Consider the following 25,260-nt stretch of genomic DNA (forward strand, 5'->3'; position numbering starts at 1 on the left):
GTCATTTACTGGTATGTGATTTTAACTTCTCTGAGCTGTTCAATGAGGAGAACACTTAGCCTACTTACCTTACATGTTCAGTGTGAGAAGCAATGGGAGAAGTATAGGAAAGTGCTTAGAGGCACCATGCAAATTGTAGTTGGGGTTAGTTATCCACATGGAGTTGAAAAGAGCTCAGACAGGGGCCAACTCTTGGCCCTAGGGTGAAGGTGGCTTTTATTTCCTCTCTTAGGGAAGGAGGGGAGGGCAGTTTTCCCACAACACCGACCTAAGGAAGGGGTGGGTGCGCCCCCAGAGGTTGGGGCTGGAAGAGCCGGACAATCATTCAGAAGGGCTCCTCCATGTCCAGTTCCTGGCCCTGGGCTGCAGGGTGTGCTCCTGAGAGTCACTCCCCTTAGGGTGCATGAATGGAGGCACATGGAGGTATCTGCTGGTGTTCACGAAGAGGAAGGGGGAGTAGGTGCCCTGAGTAAGGGAGCAGAGGGCCGGGATGGCCGGCCCCAAGCTCAACGCCTGCCCAGGATTAGAACTTGCAAAAGATCTGGCTGGTGTTACTCTTCCCAAGAAGGGCCAGAGGGGCCCAGAGGCATCACTCAATCCAATGGCTGGTCCTTTAAATGTCCATCTCAAACTGTGACTCTTCACCTGGGGAGAGAAGGGACAGATGGCCAGGTAAGCAATGGGGGAATGGTAGGGCTCACATTTTAGAAGCCAGTGAGACGGTTTATTATTTTTCATTTTGTTGTTCCTACAAGACTAGGAGAATGGAGGGAGGGCAGAACTCCACTAGGAATTCCTAGAAACAGGCCTGAAGTTTCCCTGTCCAGCTGTGCTCTCTTCCCTAGTCCCAAAGGAAGAAGGGAGACCAGGTATCCCCACAGAAGAAGTGGGAGTCCTGAATTTCATACAATTTTTATTGTTTTTTAAAAATATTTTATTTTGGGGGCACCTGGGTGGCTCAGTCAGTTGAGCATCCGACTGTGGCTCAGGTCATGATCTCATGGTTCGCAAATTCGAGTTCCACATAGGACTCTCCATTGTCAGTGCAGAGCCCGCTTTAGATCCTCCGTCCCTCTCTCTTTCTGCCCTTCCCCGACTCACGCACTCACGTTCTCTCTCTCAAAAATATTTAAAAAACATAAAGTAAAAATTGTATTTTTTGGAGACAGCATGCATGTGCAAATGGGGGAGGGGCAGAGGGCAAGGGGGAGAGAGAATCTTAGGCAGGCCCCCAGGCCCAGTGCAGAACCTGACTTGGGGCTTGATCTCACAACCGTGAGATCATTACTTGAGCCAAAATCAAGAGTTGGACGCTTAACCCAACTGAGCCACCCAGCCACCACTGATTTTTATTTTTTAAAATGTATTATTTATTTTTGAGAGAGAAAGCATGAGCAGGGGAGGGGCAGAAAAGGAGGGAGTCAGAGGATCCAAAGTAGGCTCCACACTGAGAACAGAGAGCCCGATACAGGGCTCAAACTCACAAACCCACGAGATCATGACCCAAGCTGAAGTCAGACACTTAACCAATTGAGCCAATTTTTATTGTTTTTAATAAAAGTGAATGGTTACTTGGATTTGACATAAATACAACCTCACAGGCACCTGGGTGGCTCAGTTGGTTAAGCGTCTGACTCTTGATCTCAGCTCAGGTCACGATCTCATGGTTCATGAGTTCGAGCCCCGTGTCAGGCTCTGCACGGACAGTGCAGAGACTGCTTGGAATTCTCTCTCCTCTCTCTGCCCTTTCTCCAGTCGTGCTCTCTCTTTCTCTCTCTCTCTCTCTCTCAAAATATACAAATAAACTTAAAAAAAAAATTAAAACAAAAACACAACCTCACAGAAAAATATTCCTTAAACATAAAACTTTTTTGAGCAACTGTGTCAGCTGTGGTTTAGAAAATGGTAATACAACCTACTAGGCATATGTCCAATTGCCCGCAGAATAGCCTGACTCTGCAGTAAAGGAGTTATTTTGGTAGTTCAGCTACTCACTGCCCTCACCCTAACTCTTTCCACAAAAATCTCCAAGTAACTCATGCTGCAGGAAGTTGTTTTCTGAAATGGAGCTGCCTCATTCATGATCTCCTGGGTAAGGCTGCTCTCTGGTTCTATATACTGAGATGCCGGCTCTGGCCCCCACGGGGAAACTGGCCACTTCTTCTGGTTATATTTACACAAATATATGGTCCAAGGCTAGGAGCTTTGGCTAATAGCCTGTTCAGCAAAATGAAAAACTATGTCCATCCCTACCACCCCATCACAATGGAACTCTTAGGCCATTATTGTGGGTTAAGTGTTGTCAGCCTGGGGCACCTCTGGGCCACCACTGCATTTGCTATGGGGATCACTGCTCCAGAAACTGGGAGGGGTTAGGGATAGCCTTCAGGCAGTGCTGGCTCAGCAATGTCAGGTGTGACCACCTTCATCCTCAACTTCCGGTTTTTGGTTTGAGGCAAAAGTGGGTGGCTGGGAAGCACCACCTTACTGACCACATGAATCTATCCATCTTTCTCTGCATCCTCTAATGAAAGGCAGGGAGCCACACTGCCTGGTGCCGTCTTTCATTCGGCTCTGTGTGCCCAACTCTGCCTCCCTCCCACTCTTATCCAAGTCTGAAAGGAAAGGCAAGGCAAGGGTTGCCTGTCATGGCTGTGGGGTTCGCTGGGTAACTATGAATCACATCCTGCAGGCCCTGGGTACATGGGCTCTGCTGCTGTCAGCAGGGCCAGCCCAGCCTGAGGTCCCAGCTGCTTCCTGTCTGGGCTTGGTGCACTGCCTTCCGGGGGAAGGGTCAGAGGGTTCCAATCTGACTCAGGTCATCTGCAAGTGCTTACACTATGTTCTCCCACAATGGGAGCACTCAGACGCTCTGGCTAGCTAGTCATGATACCACATAGAGTACATTCACACGGCCCTCTACCAGGGTGGCTGCTCTGATTACTTAGGGGGAAGGTGGGCAGAGATACCAGGAAGGACCTAGCTGCCCAGTGTCAAACCTGCAGAAATAACCGCTTGCACGGTTTCTGTCTTCATCAAGAATCCACTAGTGGACCAATACCCATCCTGGGTGCCTTTTTGATCCTGCAGACATGTGATTTCCTAGAGGGCAAGTACACCGAATCTTTGAGAAGTCCTCTCCTGCACATGCACATTGTGGGTGTGGCCCACATGAGGCAGACAAGCAGAAATGCTTTAATACAATGATACAAAGGGTTATACTTATTTATGAAAGCTGCTGTGTGGAGTCCCCCTCATTTCAAACAAGCTCTCCACTAATTAGACTACCTGATGGGGCCAAGTCACCTCTCCTGGAGTTCTTGGGCCCCTTGCACGTGGAAAGTTGGCACTGGTGACAATACTGTCCCCCAACGCCACCTCTGCACTCTAAGCTGCTCCACAGAGGGTGGGGCAGCCACCATCAATCCCCCTCCTGAAATTTCCTCTCTGAAGGGGATCCACAGGTTGCATATGTTCCCTTCCCAAGGGAGAGCCTGGCCAAGCCCGGCCACTCACCACCTGCCGGCTTCTCTTCTGGGCTGTTGCGCAGGTGGTTCTGTCTGGTGTCTGTGGGGGGCTCATCACTGGTAGGGCTGGTGACCCCGGGAATGGTGGGCAGGTCTCGTGGAGGTGTTTTGGTCACAGGCGAGTTCCGACATTCCATCAGGAACTTCCGGTCATAGATGATCCTGGTACCTGGGAGGAGGCAGGGACATTGGAAAAGCCATCTCAAACCTCCTGCCTGTGCATTTTCCACATCTTTGAGGCATGGCTGCAGCAGAGGCAGCAAGTTTTTCTGCAAAAGCCAGATCAAGGAGGAGTGAGACCGGGGCACCTGGTTGGGTCAGTTGGTAGAGCATGAGACTCTTGATCTAGGGTCATGAGTTTGAGCCCCACCTTTGGGGTAGAGTTTACTTAAAAAAAAAAGAAAGAAAAGAAAGAAACAAAAAGGGAAGGCACCTGGGTGGCTCAGTGAGTCGAGTGTCCGACTTCGGCTCAGGTCATGATCTCACGGTTCTTGAGTTCGAGTCCTGTGTCAGGCTTTCTGCCGTCAGCACAGAGCCCTCTTCAGATCCTCTGTCTCCCTCTCTCTCTGCCCCTCCCCCGCTAGCACTCTCTCTCAAAAATAAACATTTGGAAAGGAAAAGAGGAGTGATGCAGATTCAGGTGTCTGGCTGCAGCCCTACTCTGCTGCCTCAGAACCACCAACGCCATCATGTGGGGCACACTGATGGAAGAGGGGCCTGGCAAGGCCACCATGCCATGCTTCTTCCCCTTGGATCAGCACATCCAGGGCTCTCTCCTTAAAGCCCACGTGGGGCTCGAATACCTAGCCAGTGCTTAGTGTTATTACTCAGGGGGCTCAAACCCACGAACTGTGAGATCATGACCGGGGCCAAAGTCGGATGCCCAACTGACTGAGCCACCCAGGTGCCCCAGGGATATCCAGAACCTTTAACTCCATTTTACAGATGAGCCAACAGAAAATTAAGTGACTCCCCCAGACTAGTAAAAATGAGAACGCTTCCCTTCCTGGGCTTTGTGGACAGGAGTGCCACATGGGCTCCACCTTTCCCACCAAAGGCTCTCCTGCTACGTGTGTCCCCTTGTGACACCTGCTCTGACATGTCATTGCACCTCAGGGCTCGCACATGGTCTGTGTTCTACCCACTCCCTCTTCTCTCTCCTTTCCCAAGCATCACCCCAGGGCGAGGACCAACTCTGAGGGAGTTGGTCCTTCACCCACACCCTGGACCCATCCCATCCCGCCATCCTGTGAGGACGGCTGCCTGAGTGATACCTTAAAAAGGAGAATTTTCTAAAGTCCAGGACCCGGGATTCTGGTGGGAGAATCAGCTGATTTCATCAAAGAACAGTGACTAAGGAGAGGTGATTCATGTTGGGTTCTTATTTAATCAGGATTACCTCTAAAGCACCAGTGTGGTACTAGTAACTTATCTTAAACACCTCACTCACACTCCTGATTCTTCCTTTTCAACAAAGAGCAGGTCTCAGGCTCAAAGCCTTCAGCAGGCAGTGGAATCCAGATAGAATTTAAAACTCTCTTGGTGTCATATTTCTTTTTATAGTTACCTTCTATTTATGGTAAGTGGATCAGGTTTTCCATATATGGTCGTGATATCAAGTTTCCTTTCAATACATAACAGGATATAATTTAATATAATAGTATGTATGTTATAAATAATGCACGTAATTAAATAAAGTAACAAAAACTAAGTTAAAAAGGTATGAGATATAAGGAGAAATACTTAATATAGAATGCAAGCTGCAACTGTAATGCAAACTGCAGAGGGAATAAGTGCCCGGAGTTTAGAAGCTATGATCTTTTAAAATATTGTTTTAAATATTTATTTATTTATTCTGGGTGAGAGAGACTGCAAGCAGGGGAGGGGCAGGGAGAGAAGGAGAGCGAGAATCCCGAGCAGGCTCGGCTCTGTCAGCACAGGACTCAATGTGAGGCTCGAATTCATGAAGCGTGAGATCATGACCTGAGCCAAGGTCAGGAATTGGATGCTTCGCCGACTGAGCCACCCAGGTGTTCCTGATTTTTTTTTTTTTTAACAAGCTTTAATTCCTTTTGCTTTTCTTGTATAAAACCATGTGGTGACCATAGCTGGAGCCTGGATCTTCTGCACAGACACTCTGGTGTGGGTCTTTATAAGATGGCCAGTAAATTCCTGATAGGGAGACTTGGTAAACACCATCTTTTTCCAGAGGCCAGGGGTGAGACAGCTGTAGATCTTGGAAATGGCATCAAAAGTAGCCACGGTGAAGTTGCCCAGGGTGGCAGCGCAGCCCATGGGGGCAGGGATGAGGTGCACCAGCACAGCCAAAGCAGCCGGTCACCTTGCGTGGGACAATATAAGGCTTGCTGATCTTGTCTCCCCCCCTCAGCAGCCTTGCTGCACCGGGATGATGGAAAGCTTGGCAAGGATGATGGCCCCTTGGACGGCAGTGGCTACCTCCTTGGAGCACTTAACATCCACACCAGCGTGTCAATTGTAATCTCTGATGGCAAAAAATGCCTCGAACCTGGTCCACTGGCAGCACGGGTCTGCTTTTACACGGCATAATCTTCAAAACCTCATCTTTGGGGGATGCCCCCAAGAAAAGTCAATGATTTCAGATTCCTTGATGAGCAGGGAGAAGAGACAGATCTCCAGGAACTTGATCTTCATGTCCTTGACTAGGCGGCCCAGCTTGGTGATGCAGACCCACTCTTTGTCCTTGGCCTTGCCTCCTGGAGCTCCACAGTCCCACCCTGGCCCCAGATGCCACTGCCCAAGACTCTGTGGAAGCCTTCTTGGCCTCCCATTTCCACAGCACCAAGGTCATCCGCCATTTGGTATTTTCCTGGAGAAGCAGCTAGAAGCTATGGTTTAGACTTCAGGAATGCCCCTCCTTATCAATAGCCCTCAAATATTTCCCTCACTTAAAGGCTATGACAGTGTGCTGTCCCAACAGCAGGGACTCCCGTCTCAGATGTTGAGCACTGGCTCTCTGTGAGTGGCATCCTAGAGAAGAATTCATTCGCATCTCTGGGCTCTGAGTAGGCTTGCGTGGGGTCGGGGTCCTTCTGTTGAGGGCTAGGATGCTAAAGAGCAGAAAAATGGTCAGAGACACCAAAACGTGCACTTGGCCTACTCATGCAGGATGTCCTAGTCTGACTCTGGCCCTAAGTTACCCAGAGCCTTGCTCTCCTTGGCTGAGAGGCAATGATGCTGAAGTTGAGTCTTGTTCATCATCACTATGTGGGCTAAAGTTCACAGTTCACATTTCTTCCTTTTTTTTTTTTTTAAGTTTATTTAGAGAGAGAGAATGAGAGAGGGAGCACAAGCAAGGGAGGGGCAGAGAGAGAGAGAGAGAGAGAGAGAGAATGAATTCCAAGCAGGCTCCGTGCTGACAGTGTAAAGCAAAGAACACAGAACCCAGGCTGCATTTTAGGCTCGGCCACTGGCCAGTAGTGTGACCCTGTGCACACAGACCTCTGTTCCTCCCCCGTTTGAACCTCAGTTTCCTCGTCTGTAACATGAAGGGCTGTGAGCCCAGTGGGCTACAAATGGAGAACAACAGTGCCTTCTCCTTGAGGGTAAATGCCTTGGCTTCAGAGAGGGACCACTCTTCTCTGTTTCTTAATCTTCAAGGTTCAGCAAGAGTCTCCCCTGTCCTGGCCTCCCTCCAGCTTTGCTTCTTTGTTGGTTTTTTCACCACAGAATAGGGAACTGACCCCATCTGAGTGGAACCTAAAAGCTGGAGATTCAAGGGTCTCAAAAAACAAAAGAGGGGGGTCAGCACTCCTGGAGAAGCTCTTTAAAGGCCACTAGCCCCCAGAAATTTTTCTGTAATTGTGGTAAAATACAAATAACATACAATTCACCTTCTTAAACATTCCTAAGTATACAGTTCAGCAGTGTTCAGTACCTTCACGGTGTTCTGCAACCAATCTCCAAGATGCTTTTCATCTTGTGAAACTGAAACTCTACACCCATGAAATAGCAACTCCCATTTCCCTCCCCGCTAAGCCTTGGAAAGCACCGTTTTATTTTCTGTATCTATGAATTGGGCTGCTCCAGGTACCTCGTGTAAGTGGAATTATACAGTATTTGTCTTTCTGTGACTGGCTTATTTCATTTCGCATGATGTCCTCTAGGTTCATCTACATTGTTGGCCATGTCTCAGAATTTCCTTCCTTTTTAAGGCTGAATGATAGTCCATTATGTGGATATGCCACATTTTGTTTATTCACCCTCCATCTTTTGGCTAGTGTGAATAATACTGCTGTAAACCTGGGTGTGTAACTATCTCTTCGAGAGCCTGCTTTCAGTTCTTTGGGGGTCTATACCGGGCGATTTTTAAGTCATTAATTATACTTAAAGGAGAAAAAGAAAGAACTTCTGTGCCCCTTGCCCTCCACCTAGGTAGGGCACTTGTTTAAAAGTAGGAATCCTCATTTGCGCTAATAAAATCCAGAAACCAAATGCCAGCAGAGGTGGTTCCCAAGATGCCCACTGTGGGAGTATTTCAGCTGGGGAGGGAGGCCACGTGGGGGGCAGGAACAGTGGTGTTCAGAAAGTCAGCTGGCAAGGTGTCAAGCCTAGGAGGGGACCACTAACCCCCACTGACTCATCTGGGGTCAGTGAGGAATGTGAGCTGGAGATCAATGTAGTGGAAATGTTTCCTGTGGAGGCAGTTTTAGCTTTTTAACCCTTTTTTCCCCCTGTCCCTTCATGGGGTCCACCAATACATGGCAACAGTGATCTTCTGGAAATTCCCTATGTCTCCCACAGATGAGGCAAACAGCAAAACACACAGTCTCATATCGTCAAAAATAGGTACCCTTGGCTGAAACGCAGTCTCCAGGAGCTGGGGACTTGGCCTGCATACAGGAACAGGAAATGGAAACGGGGGGGGGGGGGAGCGGGATGCCAAGGTCCCTACAAAGCGCTGAGCAGCAGGCAGCTCCTTGGGTGTCGGTCAGGTGTGGTCTTCTGGGGTATGTGGGTATCACACCCGTGGTCTCCACATAATCCTTTTCAGCCGAGGGCCTACCTTTTCTCTCTATATTAGGGAACATGATCCAACTCCATTAGGCTTCTACAAACAAGATCATGAAGAGCTTTTGAGGATCCAGGCGGCTCTAAGATGGCAAAGCCAAGACACTTTTTTCCCTGATGCTTCTCTCAAAAGTCTCGTAAACACCGAGAAATAAAACAAGAAACAGAAGCCCATACTCAAGTTGGAAGCAAGTGGGGCTCAAACTGTTACCCCAAATCACAATACATTGAAGACAGAAAGTGAATGGAGGAATAGTTCTAACAGAGAGGATGAAGGTGGCATCTAAATGCAGGGAGGTTCGTGGGTTTGAGCCCCGCACCAGGCTCTGTGCTGACAAACAGCTCGGAGCCTGGAGCCTGCTTCCGATTCTGTATCTCACTCTCTCTCCCCCTCCCCTGCTCATGCTCTACCTCTCTCTGTCTCTCAAAAGTGAATAAATGTTAAAAAAATTTTTTTTTAATGCAGGGAGGTAGGGGTGGACATTACACCAGGAAGCGGGGTTCTGAAGAACCCCAGGAAGGTTCAGGAATTAGAGTCAACATGGAAAATGGGACTGGGGAGAGGTCCCCTATGTCCCTCACCCCAGGAGGGAGGGGAGACAGAGAAATTAAGTTTAGGTTGACCTCCTGAATGGTGAGCCTCACACCCCCCTCCGTGCTCTGCTTTAGAATAAACAGCAAAAATAAAGACCAATAGAAGTTGATTTTGGGGGGTGTCTGGGTGGTTCAGTCAGTTAAGCGTCTGACTCTTGACTTCAGCTTAGATCATGATCTCTGGTTCACAGAGTTCAAGCCCATGTCGGGCTCTGTGCTGAGAGTGAGGAGCCTGCTTGGGATTCTGTCTCCCTCTCTCTCTACCCCTCCCCTGCTTGCTCTTGTGGGCGCTCTCTCTCTCAAAATAGATAAAAATAAACGTAAAAAAAATACAGAATATTAAAAAAAAAAAAAAGAAGTTGATTTTGGGAAGGGGATTCCCAATGAAAAATACCAGCTAGCCACCAGATTGAACCCACCAGCCTCCAGACCTCACAAAGGGCTTCCAGTCAGCTCTGGAGTGCCTAACTCTTAAATATAACCAGCCAGATGTCTCCATACATTTCTGAGAAAAGCTTACATCTAAGGAGAGATCCAAACAAACCAACAGAAGGAAACAGTTAAGGTACTTTACTGTTTATTTGTTTGTTTAAGTTTAAGAGAGAAAAAGAGAGAGCAGACGTGGGGGAGGGACAGAGAGCGAGGGACAGGTTCTGAAGCAGGTTCCGCACTATTAGCAGAGGCTGATGTGGGGCTACAATTCATGTAAGATCATGATGTGACCCAAAGTCAGGCGCTTAACCAACTGAGCCACCCAGGCACCCCAGACTTTACTGTTTTTTAAACTTTTCAACTTTTTAAAGACTTTTTTTGAAAGAGTATATATATTTTTAATTTATTTGAGACAGAAACAGAGATACAGAGAGAGTGAGTGGGAGATAGGGATAGAGGGAGAGAGAGAATTTTTTTTTTAACGTTTATTTACTTTTGAGAGAGAGAGAGAGACAGAGACAGAGTGCAAGCGGGGAAGGGGCAGAGAGAGGAAGAGGCAGAATCTGAAGCAGGCTCCAAGCCCTGAGCTGTCAGCACAGAGCCCGATGCGGGACTCGAATCCTTGAACTGCTAGGTCACGACCTGAGCCCAGACACTTAGCCGACATAGCCACCCAGGCACCCTAACTTTTTAAAGACTTTAAAGAACAGAAAGACAAAAATAACAGGCAAAAAGAGACCAAATTAGAAATCCAGCATCAGATAACAAGAAGTTAAGAAAGAGAGAAAAGACAAACTGCTAAGCGGAATTTACCTAAAAAGACAAAAAGGGAAGAAAAATTTCCCGAATTGAAAGAGATCAGTCTTGAAATGCCCCTTGAGTATCCTGTGTAATGAATTAAAAACACCAACTTAACATTCACTGCAGAATTTCACAACACTGAGGATAAAAAGATCCTAAAATCTTCCAGAAAGGGTGAGAAAACAGCAGGTGCACTCAAGGATTGGGAATAAAAATGGCATAAATGTTTTCAATGGCAAGGCTGGAAACCTGAAGATGGTGGGTCAACGCCTTCACAATCTCCAGGGAGAATTCATTTTGGCCTCATTTTATACCCAGCCAAATACCAACCAAGTAAAAGTATAATAGAAACATTTTCAGAAAGCTACAGGATGAATATTGTAACAAAATTAGAATAAGATGAAGGGCTTCAGGAGATCTCATGTCAGCAGCTACTAGAGCCGTTCTAGAGCCACCAAACCCTGTCAGTTCAGGACAGAAGGAAAGAATGTACTGATAAATCCACAAGTCGAATTTGTGTGTAAAACTGTATTTTGTTTAGTATTTTAGAGGTACTGGAGGGTGTGGGAGACTTACCTGAATGAAAACCAAGCACATTTAAAAAAAATGTTTATTGGGGCGCCTGGGTGGCTCAGTCGGTTAAGCAGCCGACTTCGGCTCAGGTCATGATCTCTCGGTCCGTGAGTTCGAGCCCCACGTCGGGCTCTGTGCTGACAGCTCGGAGCCTGGAGCCTGTTTCGGATTCTGTGTCTCCCTCTCTCTGACTCTCCCCTGTTCATGCTCTGTCTCTCACTGTCTCAAAAATAAATAAAACGTTAACAAAATAAAAAAAAATGTTTATTTATTTTGAAAGACAGAGAGTGAGTGGGGGAGGGGCAGAGAGCGAGGGAGACAATCCCAAGTGGGCTCTACACTGTCAGCGCAGAGCCCGACATGGGACTTGAACCCATGTACTGTGAGAGCATGACCAGAGCCGAAATCAAGAGTCAAATGCTCCACTGACTGAGCCACCCAGGCATCCTTTAACTAAGCACATTTTTATTTATTTTTTTAATTTAAAAAAAAATTTTTTTTTTTTATTTTTGGGACAGAGAGAGACAGAGCATGAACGGGGGAGGGGCAGAGAGAGAGACACAGAATCGGAAACAGGCTCCAGGCTCCGGGCCATCAGCCCAGAGCCCGACACGGGGCTCAAACTCACGGAGGGCGAGATCGTGACCTGGCTGAAGTCGGACGCTTAACCGACTGCGCCACCCAGGCGCCCCATAACTAAGCACATTTTTAAAAAATTGTTTTATTTGGAAAAAGTGCTTCTTATAAAGGGCAGCTGCAAAATACAGACACTCCTGCAACAATTACTTGTTTTCTCTTAAAGTGAAAGAATGGGTGGGACCCAAGGAATCACAGCAGTGGATGGACAATTGAGGAGCATCTCCAAGTTACTTCAGGAACTAGAGCAACAAAGCTCAAAGCTAAAATTTCCAATCAAATTCTCCTAACAACTTAACTTTAGCTTATCCCATGGATTACCACCCCTCCCCCACCTTGAGCGGAAAAGCGTGACTTATTCCTGCAAACCAATTACTCTGCTGCAAGAAACACCTCAGAATGTGAGTTTTGAATCACATCTGTCTACTGCAAAGCTCAGGGATGGAATATTCACAAAAACAAACGCAAAATCCCAACAACGAACCTCACACAAGGACAAAGGTTTGTCCAAAAGCTCCTGGGCTGGAAAGGCTAGCAGACCACAAAACACTAAATACAACTGTGTATCCGAGCCCTGGGTTGTGTTTATGTATGGGACAACCAGATAGTTTAAACCTCTGTGGCTAAGCTAAGTCCATTTCTCTATTTCAATAGACAGACAGGGCTAGCACTGGTCTATGCTACCGAGATAATGCTTTGTCCTTTACAATCTATTTGCCCCCCCAGGCTGAAACCACCAAACCAAGGTTTTCCACTAAGGCTAAGAACACTGCATCTATACAGGGACGAGAAGCTCATCACAGGCTCACAGTCCTGCGTACCAAGTCTAGCAGCCCCAGGGAGTCCACTTCCAGCTCTGCATTTATTTTACGCCACTGGACCTTTTCTGTGTGTTTCTACATTTTCACAATTTGCCGATCATGCTAAACAGCAAAAACCTCAACGCATCTGCACCTGTTTCTGGCTACCCAGTAATATTACAAGACACCAGAACCACAGAACAAGTGCACAGGTGTGGGTTAGAGGGTAGGAAACAGATATGAAGCACAGATGTGCAGATTTCACTAGAATTCTCAAATAGCCACCTCGTAAGTCTATAACAGGTTACTTGCCACAGTCCAGGTCCTTCACCCATCACGCCTATTCTTAGACCCCAAAGTAGGGCCAACACTGTTACTTTTGAACCTGGGGTCCTTAAAGTGAGTGTAAGCACATTTTTTAAACGTAATCTCTACACCCAATGTGGAGCTCAAACTCACACCCGAGATCAAAAGTCCTATGCTCTACGAACGGAGCCAGCCAGGCCCCTGAAAACGAATTACATTTTAAAATGAAGCAATTATTAACTCTATTTTTCTAAGTTGTACAATAATTAACTACCTGGCTCATCAAGGGCCATAGTAATAAAAATAATGTGTATTTTTTTTTTTTAATTTGTGATATAATTAAATTAGGGAATGGGAAGAGATGAGAGGGGTTACCTGGGTGGCTCAGTCGGTTAAGCCTCCGACTTCGACTCAGGTAACAATCCTACAGCTTGTGAGTTCAAGCCCCATGTCGGGCTCTGAGCTGGCAGTTCAGAGCCTGGAACCTGCTTTGGATTCTGTGTCTCCCGCTCTCTCTGCCCCTTCCCCAGGTCGCACTCTCCCTCTCTCTCTCTCAAAACTAAACATTAAAAAAAAAAAGGAAGAGATGAGGGTGTACAGACAATAAGTCCTCAACTATCAATAAAAGTCAAGAAAAAGTCAGAAAGAAAGGGCTGAAAAATGTTAGCTGCATCTAAAGAGTGAGATGGGGGGGGGGGGGGGTGCCTGGGTGGCTCAGTTGGTTGAGCGTCCGACTTCGGCTCCTGTCACTATCTCACAGTTTGTGGGTTTGAGCCCTGCATCGGGCTCTGTGCTGACAGCTTAGAGCCTAGAGCCTGCTTCGGATTCTGTGTCTCCTTCTCTCTCTGTCCATCCCCCACTCGCTTTGTCTCACTCTGTTTCTCAAAAATAAATAAATGTAAAAAAAAATTTTTTTTAAAGAGATGGGGGTGGAGAGAGGTACGGGGTTACTGTTTTGTTGGGAGGCTTTCAGTAATTTTGAGATTTAACTACTTACCTACATAAACAATTTACAAATAATGTTCACATACTTGTATTACAGAAAAAAATCAAGTACATACAAAAGAAGATAGAATTATATAATTATACACACACATATATATGTATATAAAACTTTGATTTATTTTTTAAATTAAAGGACAGGTTAAATTATGGATCAGACCTATAATTCGGTGCTGTGTGGTTACTATTTGGAACAAGTGCACATTGTCTGCAACATATTGTGTGGAAGAGTCACAGAACTGTATGTATTTTGCGTCTGGTCACCTCTGAGGGTGAGATAAGGATCAAGGCAAGACGAACATCTTTTACGCTGAGTATATTTTGTTTTTTAATACAAAACTCTAACACATAGGGCATTAAGCAAACAAATAAATAAGGGTATAGGGTCAGAATGTCTTTTCTAGTAAGTCAAGTGAAAATGGCCTTGACTGGAACTAGGTAGACTCCCCCCACTCCCCACAAAAAGCCTAGGGGCTCTCTGCTGGGCAGGGTAAGTGGAGTGGTGAGCCCGTCCCTCCAGCACCTCTCTGGGCTGTGTGCTAGGCCCTGTCCATGCTAGACTGTAACTCCCAGGACATGTATCCAAGGATAGGGACCAATCCAGGGATAAGTGTTAACCTCCATGGACAAGTGTTAACCCTCACCTACACATTTATCAATCTTTGCTTGATCCTGCATCCCCAAACAGGTGTATTGGTCTCATGTATTTGAACCCCTTTGTACCAGCACCATGCCAAGTGCTAGGCATGTAAAGAACAATTTCCTGACCTCACTCGGAATTTAGTTGGAAAGATCTGTAAACAAACAACTATAGTCAAGTGGGCAAAGTCTGAGAGCAGAGGCATATGTGGGGATCAGAGACAGGGGAGAGATCTACCCTGTGTGTGCCAGTGTGGACAGAGACATCAAGCCCTCCAAAAGTCAGAGGCATCCAGAGAAATCAGTGTCACCCCAATTCTGCACTCTCCCAAAGTGGAATGGGTCTATGGACTGAGGGTGGTCTAGACTGGAAAAACTGGGGGTACAGAGTAGGGGTATCCAGAACTTGCCTCCCAGAAGGGCAGGAAAAGAACAAAGGCAGACCCCCGCCCCCCATGCTTCAAACCATTTGTGTAGCTGGGATCCTGCTGGGTGCAGGGGTAGCAGTCAGATTTGGTTCTGAACTACTTGTAGAGAAGAACTGAGTCTATTTTCTAAGTGAAAGCCTTTTTATTCATTTATTTTTAATGTTTGTTTATTTTTGAGAGAGAGAAGAAGGGCAGAGAGAAAAGGAGACACAGCATCTGAAGCAGGCTTGAACCCACCGACCTTGAGCTCATGACCTGAGCCGAAGTCATACGCTTAACCAACTGAGCCACCCAGGCGCCCCGAAGTGAAAGCCTTTTAAACACGTCACCACATAAACACACGTGGGGAAGATGTTAAGTCCAGCGGGCTGCAAGAGTTACCTGCCCTGTAGAGAGAGGGTGTGGGTACAACACGCCAGGATGAATACGAGCTCCTCTCCCCATACAGTCTAGTGGTTAGAAACCCAGCTCTCCCATTTGCTAACTCTACTGACCCTGGGCAAGTTATTACTCAATCTCTCTGTGCCTCCATTTCTTCTTCTGTAGAATGGGGACAATGATGATGGTGCCTACGTCATAGGGTTATGGTGTGGAATACAACAGAGGCTGACATGAGGTCAGCCCTATGCAAACAAATCCTAGCTATTATGACTGGCACAGCTTCAGATGACATGATTTAGGGACCAATTATATGGTCAGAGCTGGGACGAATCAGAGGGGAGGTATGCAACCCTGGAAAAAGAGACTGGGGGTGAAAGGGATAGGGTAAGGGCACCCTCTACCCTATTTTTGGCCCACGGAAACATGCTTCAAGAACCAACGTGCGCTTCAGCACGTTTGGTAACCAGTGTCATTTGGGACTTTGAAAACTTCAGATGTGCGCCAAATACAAGAATGGTATTTTTTCTCAAGACATGCTTTGTGGTGACAGCAGTTTCTTTGAATGTACAAAGCAATGCAGACATTCCCCTCGAGTCTGTTTTCCTCACTTGTAAACAAGGGCAGTGTACTAGGCTCATTCAAACTATTTTTAAAGTACCAACCATGTGCCAGGCTTTGTAGGTAATCTTTAGGGTCTGTTCCAGGTCTGATACACTACCATTTTTAGGAGCTCCTGGTTGGCAGGTGCTCAGTGTGGTGCAAACAGCACGGGGCTTGGAGGCACAAGTTCTGGGCTCAAACCTGGGTGTGCCGTGTAACAGCCCCTCAACTCTCAAGGGCTGCTGAATTCCTCAGCTCTAAGAGGACGGTACTAACAAAATCCACACCTCACAGGAGTAGTGTGGAGATTAAATTACTGCTTATAGCCTGACAGGCCAGGTCTTAGTGCCCCATCCCCCACTCCCTGCAAGGGAGATACAGTATCCTCAACTGGCAGACAGGAAGCTGAGGCTCAGAAAGGCTGTCCCCTCCATGGCCATACAGGGGGCAGACCTAACCTGTATTGCCTCCAGTCCTAAACACCAACTTCTGTTTAAAACTAGTAGGGCAGACCAGGCTACCGTGCCTTAGCCAGCACGGGCAACTGGGAACATTCCAGGGGTCTCCAGACTGCTACCTATTCTTCTGAGTGTCTGGCCAGAACAGGATGTTCCCTGAGAGAGAGGCTGGCCTTGATCTCTTCTCCATTTTCCCACAGTAGCCACACTCAGCTTCAAAATGGGGCTGGCAGGGATTTCTGTAAATTGAGCCTTGCTTGTTCCTCACTTTCCCCTGCGCCTCTTCTGATGGAAACATTCTTCCCCTGGGCGGAGGGCGGGGGACGTGAGGCCGAGCCAGAGTACAAGAACAGAATTCCTAGAACTGCTGTTCCCATTCCAGGGAAAGGGAGAGTGTTTCACAACATGCTTGGGGGAGGCTCAAATGCCTACGTTCGTTCGGATGCAAGCCAGCAGCCTGTGAACAAAATACTCCGGATAATTTTACATTCAGCTCTCGCCAGCAGCTCTGTGTCATCCTGGAGGCCAACACGCGGGGTCTACGGGGGGGGGGGGGGGGGGGCTCCCAACCGCCCGCCACACACCAGGCAGGAGCTCGATGCGTCAGGGTGGCTTTCCTTGCTGGGCAGTCTGCTTAGCAAGCAGAGCCACCTCGTCAAGGAGAAAATCTTGGGGAGACAATCAGGGTGTGCTTGGTCTGAGATTTTTCTTCATCTCTGGCCCTACCAGGTCTGCAAAGAGAACCAAAGTCTGGAAGTTTCTTAGGGGCCGGGAATCTCATGAAGATCCTCAAATACCAAATGAGGGCATTCAGTGAGTAACAAAGGGCCCTCTCACTAGTCCCTCCCTTCGAGGCCCTGACATGTGAGGAAGAGTCTGCTTTATTTGAAAATTAAGCAGGAGAGGGGTGCCTGGGTAGCTCAGTTGGTTGAGCGTCTGACTTCAGCTCAGGTCATGCTCTGTGGTTTGTAAGTTCAAGCCCCACATCGGTCTCTGTTGCTGACAGCTCAGAGCCTGGAGCCTGCTTTGGATTCTGTGTCTCCCTCTCTCTCTGCCCCTCCCCTGCTTGCAGTCTGTCTGTCTCTCTCTCAAAAATAAACATCAAAATAAAAATTTTGTTTTTGAAAATTAAGTGGGAGGGACAAAGTTTTTACAGAAATGTGCAGAACAAAATAGCTGGAATAATTATTCTAAGGGCTGGCCAAGCTCCTTCCCCTTCCCTCACCCCCCTCACACCCACCCCAACCAAACATTTCAAAATGCACCCAGGCCAAGCAGGTTAAGCCTCCATTTGAAACGCCTCCCTTTACACGCAACAAAAGCTGTGGTTGGAAAGAGGAGGGGCTCTGTTTTTTGTGTGAATTGCCCCCCAACCCCTCGCATCCAAATTCATATGCTGAAGTCCCAACTCCCAGCCTCAATGTAGCTGAATTTGGAGATAAAGTTTTTAAAGAGGTCATTAAGTTAAAATGAGGCTGTTAGGGTAGGGCCTTGATCCAATATACTGGTGTCCTTATAAGAGAGGGAGATACCACACCACATAGAGTGGCAGCAAAGAGGACAGTCATCTGCAACCATCAAGAAGGGCTTCAGGAGAAACCAACCCTTCTGGCACTTTGACTTGGACTTCCAGCCACCAGAATTGTGAGAAAATAAATTTCTGTTGTTTAAGCCACCCAGTGTGTGGTATTTTGTTATGGCCGCTTGAGCAAATTAAGATAGGCCTGCCTTCCCCTTTTATTCCAAAGACCAGAAGAGAGAAATTGATATACACACACGCACTCTCTCTAAGGCAAAAGACCTGGTTAACCTCCGCATTGTATGTGTCACCAGGAAACCAAGGGGAGTTCTGAACCCACCTGCACCTGCACCTCCCGGGATTCTCACTCCTACGCATTTTTGGACCGCTGGCCTCAGAACCTGACTCCATCCTACTGCCAGCACTCCAGAAAATCAAGGATGTTCAGATGGAAGTGCTGGGCAGGGTGGGCAAGCGTGGGCTCCTCTGAAGGGAGTTCCCAAAGCCTAGCTGCTTTGAGGAGGAAAGAGGAGGCAGGCTAGGTAGCAGTTAGCAAGGAGGGGCATGACACACAGTGGAAGGTATGGCCCAGTGGCCTGGCATCATGGCCACCCGCATAGTTTGCTCTGTGGAGCTGAACATAAGGCCTTGAAAACGGGGCATCGGATTGAGAACTCTGTGTTTTCAGGAAGGTGTCTTCAGTTCTTAAACCAAGAGTCAATTCACAGGCTTGCAGTTCTGGTCTGCTTCTAATTCCTGGCCTTGGCCCTGCGCAGCCACACAGCAGGATGGGCAGTTAAGTTCCCTCGAAGGACCACTCTTTGAGGCTTGGCCCTTGTGGAAGACTGCCTGAAAACGTGGCCCCGCGACTCTTCCCATCCCTGTCCCTACAGGAGGCTCCTCTCATTCCAAGGCTGGTATCTCCCCTCTCCTGGAATCTGGGGTAGCCCTGTGGCTTGCTTTGAGTAATAGAATACAGAGGAAAGAGAGAACTCCCAGCCTTCCTGGTGTCCCCAGATATGTGGGTACAGCCATCTTGGACCTTCTAGCCCCAGACAATCTAGCTGCTAACTGTATGCAGCCAGATGAGTGAGTTCAGGGAGATCATCAGAAAATGCCCAACCAGCCTAAAGAATTTACTGTTGCTGTTGTTGAAGTTACTAAGTGTTGTGATACTCGGGGCCTAATATCTGAACTCTCTCAAACTTTCAGGGGCATGGGCACTGGATTGCAAGACACCTTGTGTTGCCCATGTCCTGGAGCATCCAAATGACCTGGGCAGATGTGACTTACTCCTGCCTAGCAGTGAGGTTGGGTGCAAACAAGTAAATAAGGAGCACAAATCCCAGTGTCTGAGACCCTGGCCCCAGTAGTGACACGTTCAGTATAAAGGCTACCTCCTTCTACTTTCTGTGCAATAGTTGGAAAAAGTAGTATTAGCAATACTGGGATAAGTGACAAAGTTCAGGGAAAGTTAGTCTTGCCCCTGGGACATTCCAAGGTAAGCAATTATGCCCTGCAACTGAAAGAGCAGAAAAGAAAAATTTAGATGTCTTCATTAAGCCAGCTCAGACCCAGGCCCAGTGGCAAAGGAACTAGGTTACCCTGAGAATACGGTCATTCCAGGATTCTTTTCAACTCTTCACCTGCTAAACACCAGACTCAGCACTCAGTCATTGCAATACAAAGATGAGTAAGACTGCTCGGAAAGAACTTCCCATCTACCCAGGGAACAAACATGTAAACAAGCACATGTGATTCATTTGTCATGAATCATAACGGAGGAAGAACACTGGCGTGGCTCTAAGCCCAGAAAGCAACAGGTTTTTTTGTTTGTGTGAACACGTAAAACGTAGGCGTGAAAATGAACACTCCTCGTTCAAAACTTGCGCCCTGGGAAGCAATCCTTTTTTCGGTCCCGCTGCCCCTTCCCCGCTCTTTTGCAAGGATATCAAATAAAGACCCACACAAGAGGGGCACCTGGGTGGCTGTGGGTTAAGCGTCAGACTTGGACTCAGGTCATGACCTCACAGTTCATGGGTTCAAGCTCTGCATAGGGCTCTGTGCTCTGGATTTTTCTGCCCCTCCCCCGCTTGCGCTCTCTCTCAAAAATAAATAAATTAAACTTTAAAGACCCACACCAGAAAAGGCCTCACTGCTTGATGACAACAGCAGACAAGGTACCACCCTGCCTGTCCTTTTACTAAATTTGGTAATGGAGGACTTTTTTGCTCTTTCAAAAAAAAAAAAAAAAATCAATACGTAAAAGATCAAACTCTCCTTTCAAATAAGGCCCTGCCATCCTTTGAGGATACTGGAAACAAAAGCAACAACAAAATGTGAAGGCAATTACAATCTCACAGCTGTGTGTGCATTGCTAGAATGTAAGGCTTAGCAGGCTGCCGACCTGGAGCAGGCAATTCTCACAATGAGAATCATACAAGTTCTACTGGTTATGAAGGGTGGGGGTATCTGCCTAATTGCCTCATTCTACCACTACAACTTTGATGCTCCTAATTCTATTTCAGGTGTGTCTTCATCTTCCTAAGTAGCAAGCCAAGCCCTTGAGGTCAGATTGTTTTCCAGGTTCTGGATGTGGTCAATGCCTTAAACACACTGAGTCTGGTGGGCATCAGAGGGAGTCTGGGGTGCTCTACACCAGGGCTCCCCGTCAAAGTCTTTAATGAGGGACATAGTGTGGAATGTTCTAAATGTCTTAATAGGAAGCTCAGCTCAATGGGAGAAGAGGGCCCATTACATTTCCCTCACTGCCTTAATGTCCAAGTTCTTTTAACCCATCCAGAATAATGAGACCCTAGTCTCATCAGAGTTACTGTCGACCCTGGGTAATTAGGAGACATAATCTCCCACTGTGTGACCGAGGCCTCCGGACACTGGCTATACTTTAGCTTCAGTGCCCAGGCCACCTCCTCCTCTTCCCAGCACTGTCTGTCCTATAGCCAAAGACCTGGGAGCTGCTCCAAGGTAAGCTTTCTGGGCATAGACTTTGTTTGTCTATATCAGGGTGCCATTAACACCTGCAGCCCCACCTGCCTACCTCTGATTAACCTTACCCAGTTACAGGGTTTAGGTATGATTACCAGCCAAGCAACCCTAGTGGCTTTGGGGTCAAACAATCCAACATGAAATGGGGAACGTGGAGGTTGATGGGAGAGGGGTGGAAGAAGGTTTCTGACCATTCAAAGGTTCTGCAGGGCTATGGTGTCACTGGTGATTTTTAAGCCTCAAACATTCATATGCAACACTCCTTTCAACAAATTTCTCTGAAGTTTTCCAGACTTCTAACCAGATCAGTGGTTTAGCCTGTGAAAGGTTAATGACCATGGAAAGTAAATCGGAGCCTGAGGAATGAAACGGTTCAAATCAACCACAGCTCCTGTTCCTCTGGGGACAAACACTGCAGAGCCATTCCCAGAAGAGTGACCTGTGGACACTCCAAGAGCTCCTGACACCTGCAAAGAAACTAGCATGGGCACCTGTGCAGACTCTCTCCAGAGCCTGGTTTGAGGGCTGATGCCAAACCCAACCTCAAAAGAAGTTTACTTGGAGAGCAGTAGCATTTTGCCAGACCCTGAGGTCTGCAAAGGTGAGGGAAGTCACATTCCACTCATTCCTGAGTACTCAGTGTAGTACTTAGATCAATCACTGGGCGCTGGTTAGAAGTGTAGAATCCCAGGCCCAATGGCAGAATCTACAGAATCAAGAGTCTGCACTTAACATGAGGTCTCCGGGTGGAGTGCCTGGGTGGCTCAGTCAGTTAGGCGTCTGACTTCAGCTCAGGTCATGATCTCACAGTCCGTGGGTTCGAGTCCCACGTCGGGCTCTGTGCTGACAGCTCAGAGCCTGGAGCCTGCTTCGGATTCTGTGACTCCTCTCTGCCTCTCACGCTATGTCTCTCTCTCAAAAAGAAACATTAAAATGAGGTCTCCAGGTAATTCACATGTATATTGAGGAATGAGAAAGAGCACTCAAGGCTACAGCAAAAGGGTGCCAGAAATGACCTTTCCTTAGGTTAAGCTTCTTTGCCCTGGCAAAGAAGCAGGGTGAAGCAGACTTTGGAGGAAGACTCCAAGCCTTGGCTAACTGAGGCAGACCAGACTGGCTGACTTTGGCAAAAACAAGGTGTGTTTTTCCAGGTTACAGCCTGTGCGTTATGCCTGTCCTGCTGGACACTCCAGGACAAGAAAGCTGGCTTTAGGCTCCTGGCACTGCTAGCTTCCCTCCAGTTGGCCTCAGAAACAGAGTTATACTCTGATCTCAGAGCCCCTTTCCCTCTCTCCCAACTAGAGACCTTCAAAGGCAGGGAGATATGCTGAGGTTTACCAAAAACAAACAAAAAACCCATTTCCCAGTCCAAGGTGAGAAGTAGATCAGAGTTCCCTGTAAACAGTGCCCTTGGCTGTGCCTTCCAATCTGACTTGTCCCCATCCAGCAATAAAGAGTGCAGAAAAGGGCACCTCTGAGCCTTCAGGGCTGCCTCAGTGCCCACTCTGAAAAGATCAGAGATGCACACCCTCACTTGAAGAACCCCAAAACTGTCAGGAAGGATCCTGGCAGACACAGTATGACACAGAGAAAGCAGACCAAATGGACTACAAAAGAACTATAGCATGGAAAGAGAATTTGAGTCAAGGGTGGACAGAAGGCTTACTGAGAACTTTTCCTTGGATCATTTTTAATAGAAGAGAGAGCATTTTCCCCTCTACACTTGGATAGTATTTCTCGTTCAATCTGAGAAAACGGTGTGACATCGGACAAGGGACATGTGTTTTCCAGTTTGGGGCCTCATGAAACAAGTACATCTGTGATTCCTAACAGTTCTAACGTTGTATGTTTTGGATCAAACGGCCCGAGACCTCGGATCTGGCTGTGCTTGCTGATGGCGGGACCGCAGCCTGAGAAAATAAGCATGTGATGTGGCCCGCGACGCTGCTGCTCCCCTGGCTCCACCTGCACCCGTGCCTCTCAACGGAGCGCCACTGTCTGCGAGTGGTTTTCGAGTAGTTTGGGTAGTTTGGGCAGGAGCGGTGGATGAGGGCTTAGGGGAGGGGAGAAGAGCAAAGCGGGCTGAGGGCAGCGCGGGGATGGCAGGGAAGTGGTGAGCCACGAGGATTTCATCATGCAAACGCGCGGGCAGGTTTCATCAGCGCCTGTGCGCCGGGGCTCCCGGGCTGGGAGGAATGCCTGGCTCCCGGGGGCAGCCTAAGGCTGGCCCCAACCCGTGCCAGTTCAGCTTCCTCTTCCTTATACACTCAGGGAGGTCACAAGGCTCCCCCTCCCCCTGGACAGAAGAACGTGTTTTTCTGCACAGTCCTGCCCGCGGCCCCAGGTCCCTCTGCGTAGATCCCACATGCGTAAGTGGGCAACCTGCCACAGGTGCAGGTGAGGCGCTGCTGGAGGAGAGAGCCCTCGGCCCAAATCCTCCTTCAGAGGCGGAGGCCCAACGCAAAACTGGGGGCGCCTCGGGAAGGAAAAAGGGATTCTGCAAGAGTCGTTTACCCCCAAAAAGAACGCCCATCCCATCCCCTAAAAACCCCAGGCCAGGCCTCTCCTTGCTCCCAGGCCACCCTGAGCCGGCGCTATTTTCCCTCAGTACGCCCCACACCCACAAGAGGCAGCACACCTCAGCATGTGGTTGCTCTGGAAGTGTGCGTATCCGTCTGGGTAGGGGGACTCGGCTGTCTCTCCCAGGAGGAAACGAATTGGGGTAGTTTGCAGCCGGGGCTTCGGAGGACGCACTCAGAGAGCAGGCAATGGGAAGCGGCCATCCGCTCGTGACCCTCGCTGTGTCCGTGGTGCCCTTTTTTCCAGTCGTCGGGCCCCTCTGCCCCGTCGCCCCGTCCAACTGGCCACTCCCGACCCCTCCCGCTCTGCCCAGTCAGTCCTCCCGCGCCGCGAGCACCCGAAGCCCGCGCCTACCTCCCGGGGTGGTGCTGAAGAGGGTGCCGCCGGGAGTGGTGCTGTAGTCCCCGGGCGGCAGCTGCACACCGTCGCCGAGGTCCACCCGGCGAGTGGCCGGGATGGCCCGGCTTGGGGTCTGGCTGCAGCTGCTGCTCCCGGACATGGTCTCCCGCTAGCAGTGCCTGCAGCCAGAGCGTGGCCCTCCGGCCGCTCTGGCCCGTCCCTCCTCGCCCCGCCCACGCCCACGCCCACCCCTTCCGCCTCTGCGTCTCGGCGGCACCTGGGATTTGTAGTTCCCGCCGCGCAGCAGCAGCAGCCACACCCGCCTCGGCTTGGCCGCCCGTACGTGCGATCCTCCGCAGCCTAAGTTTGAGGCCTCCTCCCCATGGCCTCCGGCGCGGGTGCGGGCGCCGCCCCACTACGGCCTGCCCCTTTCGCTCCCGGGACCCTCTCCTCCACGCTGGCAGCGATGGGATGGGGCCGGAGGCCGGGGGCTGGTGCAGGTTAGTTAACCCCACACCGGGTCCGGGGCGTGTCGCAGAGCTGTGCGAGATTCTAGCAGTCCTCGCGGTTGGCGAAGGCCTGGTTTCTGCCCGAGGACTTTGGGCAGATGGTCCCCTCCCCGTTCCGTGCTTTAGTTCCTCCGATGAGGAGGTGGGGGTTGATTGGTCATTCACCCCACTTCGATGTTTTGAGCCTTCACGGTGTGAAGAAATAACCAAGAATGGGCGTTCCACGGCTTGGGGGAAGGTGTGGGAGGACGGGTGAACAAGTCACACAGATGGGTGATCAAAACTAAAACTAGAGCCCAGGTGGAGCTGAGAGGGGTTGACGTCAGTGGTGGCTGGGGGGGCGGGGGGGGGGAGTGGAGAGGGTAAGAGTTGGCCAAAGAGGCTCCTTGTAGCCCTTTGAGTTGGGTACAAGGTCCCACACGCTACCTGACATTTAGTAGTCACCCCTTTGAAAGAATGGATGAACGAACGAATGAATGAGTCTTCAAGGACCTCTCCGAGTGGGGACAGAAAAATGCTAGGAGGAACAGAAAAGCCTGTTGTGTGAGAGAACAGTTTCTATCGTTGTGGCCACGTCATGCAAGGCGAGAGAAGACAGGCGAACACTCTGAAAGAGAAATTGGGGTCAGGGGCGCCTGGGTGGCTCCATCATTAAGTGTCCAACCTTGGCTCAGGTCATGATCTCATGGCTCAGTGTCCGACCTTGGTTCAGGTCATGATCTCAGGCTCATGACTTCGAGTCCTGCCTCAAGGCTCTGTGCTGACAGCTCAGAGCCTGGAGCTTGCTTCAGTTTCTGTGTCTCTCCTTCTCTCCCTCCTCTCTCTCCTTCTCTCTCTCTGCCCCTCCCCCACTAGTTCTCTGTCTCAAAAATAAACTTAAAACAAAATTTTTTTTTTAAAGAGAGAAATTGGGGCTGAATTGTGATGTTTTTTTTTAAAATCATGCCAAGGTGTTCAGACTTTGTCCCACAAGGGTAGGAGATATCAGAGACCTCTTAAACTGGGGAGTGACAGGATTAAGGTTGGGTCTGTTTGTTTCAGAAAGATGACTGGCCAGCTATGGAGTTTGAGAAGGGACCAC

General features: G+C 48.8%; 1 protein-coding gene and 1 pseudogene across 1 annotated transcript; both read right to left on the reverse strand.

Moving 5' to 3' along the window:
• Positions 1-190: 190 nt before the first annotated feature.
• Positions 191-23,887, reverse strand: EIF4EBP1 (eukaryotic translation initiation factor 4E binding protein 1). The gene is made up of 3 exons (XM_047856609.1): positions 23,686-23,887; positions 3,517-3,696; positions 191-645 (listed from the first exon to the last, which is right to left on the reverse strand). Exons 1-3 carry the CDS (start codon positions 23,828-23,830, stop codon positions 614-616), a joined length of 357 nt encoding a protein of 118 aa, XP_047712565.1. The 5' UTR covers positions 23,831-23,887; the 3' UTR covers positions 191-613.
• On the reverse strand, positions 5,503-8,986 carry LOC125164112 (40S ribosomal protein S2-like; annotated as a pseudogene).
• Positions 23,888-25,260: the final 1,373 nt, after the last annotated feature.

This window comes from Prionailurus viverrinus, chromosome B1 (genome assembly GCF_022837055.1).
Source record: "Prionailurus viverrinus isolate Anna chromosome B1, UM_Priviv_1.0, whole genome shotgun sequence".
NCBI classification, from domain to species: Eukaryota; Metazoa; Chordata; class Mammalia; order Carnivora; family Felidae; genus Prionailurus; species Prionailurus viverrinus.

Coding starts and splice junctions, on each gene's coding strand:
- EIF4EBP1 (XM_047856609.1), bottom strand. CDS start 23,830: ATGTCCGGGAGCAGCAGCTGCAGCCAGACCCCAAGCCGGGCCATCCCG. Junction 3,697..23,685: donor CTTCAGCACCACCCCGGGAG/GTAGGCGCGGGC, acceptor GCCTCCTCCCAG/GTACCAGGATCATCTATGAC. Junction 646..3,516: donor AGAAGAGAAGCCGGCAGGTG/GTGAGTGGCCGG, acceptor TTCTCTCCCCAG/GTGAAGAGTCACAGTTTGAG.